Source organism: Anopheles bellator, unplaced genomic scaffold, assembly GCF_943735745.2.
Source record: "Anopheles bellator unplaced genomic scaffold, idAnoBellAS_SP24_06.2 scaffold01474_ctg1, whole genome shotgun sequence".
NCBI classification, from domain to species: domain Eukaryota; kingdom Metazoa; phylum Arthropoda; class Insecta; order Diptera; family Culicidae; genus Anopheles; species Anopheles bellator.
In genome coordinates this window covers 389-2,556 of record NW_026685596.1, presented here as the reverse complement: position 1 = coordinate 2,556, position 2,168 = coordinate 389, and the positions used below count along the sequence as shown (strand labels likewise).

The window sequence follows — 2,168 nt, the reverse complement described above, 5'->3', positions numbered from 1 at the left end:
ATTACTACAACCGCAGCTTGGAACGCTTTCAGCGATCGTCCAACATCCGCTACGAGCACACGCACCACTTCGACGCGAATGAGTTCCGGAGGCACCAGGATCAGTTGCTCGCCGAACTCAGCCGTACCCGGGAGCGGGAAGCGAGGGAAAGACGAGAGAAGCAGGCCAGCAACGTAGAGGCTCAAACTGATGGCTCGGAACCGTCGATGGTGGCAAACGATGCGACGGAGACACCACCGACAGCAACTCCGGTGCCACCGCGAGAATATCACGCGATACGGGAAATCTATTCGACCAACTTTCGGCGCGTCGTGCTCGAGACGAATCGCACGGTGGTGGTCAACTTTTACTCGATCCAGTGTGCCTTCTGCGGCATCCTGTCGCACTACTTGCTGACAGTGTCCCGTTTACTGCGCCATCAACCGCAGCTCGAGTTCGTGCGCATCGACGGTGAGCGCAACGATCTCGACTGGGAGTACACGATGGACGTGTTTCCTGCGCTCATCATCTTCCCCGGCGGCAGGTAATGTCTCTTCATCCTTTTGCCTTTCAATCCGTTAATATACACTCTTTAAACGCCTTCCAGGAAATCGGAAAGCCGCATCTTTCCACACACCGAACGGATCAATGTGCCGAACGTGCTTAGCTTCGTGTTGTCCAATCTCAGCCCTACCGAGCGTTTGCATGCCACTTTCCTACTCTGCAGCACCGCGGTAAGTTTGGCGTCCCTGACGGGTGATAGCTACGGGATGACGGGTGCTCTTTCTTTCCACAACCACACGCAGAATAAGGCCTCCAGTACCGATTGCCTCAACATGTTGCAGTACGAGCTGAGTGAGGGCATTCGGGTGGGATTGCGCGACTGGCGTCGGCAACCGTGCGCCCGGGAGCGAATCTTACGCCGCCTGCAGCTACTGAAGCACTCCTACCTGGACACGCTCCGCTGTCTTAGTCATTCCTGTGATCTGAAGCGGTTGGCGAACAGCAGAAAGCAGATTCTGCAACTGTGGCCAATCGTTGCACCGTCGGAGAGGGTCTGCTGAAGGGTTCTTTCGAGCTGTTTTGCGGGTACGTTATGTTTGTTGATTATTTTAGTGAAAATCCAATGATGAATCATGATAATTTAATTCGTTCCCCTTCCGGAACCACCCGTCCGCGGAGGATGCAATATGCTTTATTAGTTCAGCTGCCGTTCTGACCATAATAATTGTAGTTAGTTATATTGTGTTGAGTTTGCTTGGCACGGTGCAACGATGGTGGCACAGTGCACGCATTCTCCTTTTTGGCCACTGATAAACCATTTCTACTGTTAGTGTTCGTTTCCCTCTTTCGTTCGTCGTTCTATTGTGAAACGTCAGGAAGTTATAAGAAGTCAAAGAGTAATGTTTGCTCATCTTGAAAAGCATAAGCAGTTGATATTAAGTCCCTGGCACGGGTACGGTGCCAACTCCGAACGGTCCTGGAAAGCAAGAGTATCATAGGGGACAGACCGTTTGAGACCGGAAACCTTACGTTGTACATAACTTTAGTAAGTGCGCGGTGCCACGCGTGGCTTCGTTAGTTCTAGCTTACAACACAGGAGATTGCAAGAGACTCAGAGGACGAAGAAAAATAACAGAAAAACGAAGCTGCGCTCCGTGGCGCGAAAGTGTACGCCGGCGGCTACGAAAATAAGGAAAATATAGAAAATTTGAAAAACTTACAATACTTTCAACTTTGCCGTACATTTGTTGGAGTCCCTCCGGTGCCAGGTGATTGGTCTTTTGATTTATTCATCCCAGTGCGGCGCGCTGTTGAATGATGCAAAATGAGACGAACACGTGAATAATTCACGGATAAACAATCGCTGGGCCGTAATTGTCACCATATTTTGCCGCCAAAAATTCCACCGGATGGCCCCCAAAATACACGTGCCAACGGTTACGCTTCAACACCTGGTTGCGTGTCCACAGGGTTGAGGTCATACGACCACCCAAGGACCCGGTGACCAATCGTTAATGGCGGTCCACGAATCCATTGGTTGAAGAGAACTTTTGCATGGTCTCTCTTTCTCTCACTGTCGCTGCTCACATGCTCTCAGGTGGTGGTCATCGGTCATCGTTCGAAATTAATCATCCTTTGAACGTGTGTACGGGTGATTTGACGCCCGATGTCATGCCCGGATAACG

The 2,168-nt window shown here is 50.9% G+C and overlaps 1 protein-coding gene across 1 annotated transcript; it reads left to right on the top strand.

Annotated features, from left to right (window-relative positions):
- The first annotated feature begins 26 nt into the window (after positions 1-26).
- Positions 27-1,650, top strand: LOC131214589 (uncharacterized). Its single transcript, XM_058208930.1, has 3 exons — positions 27-523; positions 587-713; positions 786-1,650. The coding sequence occupies exons 1-3, from the start codon at positions 207-209 to the stop codon at positions 1,041-1,043; spliced, it is 702 nt and encodes a 233-aa protein (XP_058064913.1). The 5' UTR covers positions 27-206; the 3' UTR covers positions 1,044-1,650.
- Positions 1,651-2,168: the final 518 nt, after the last annotated feature.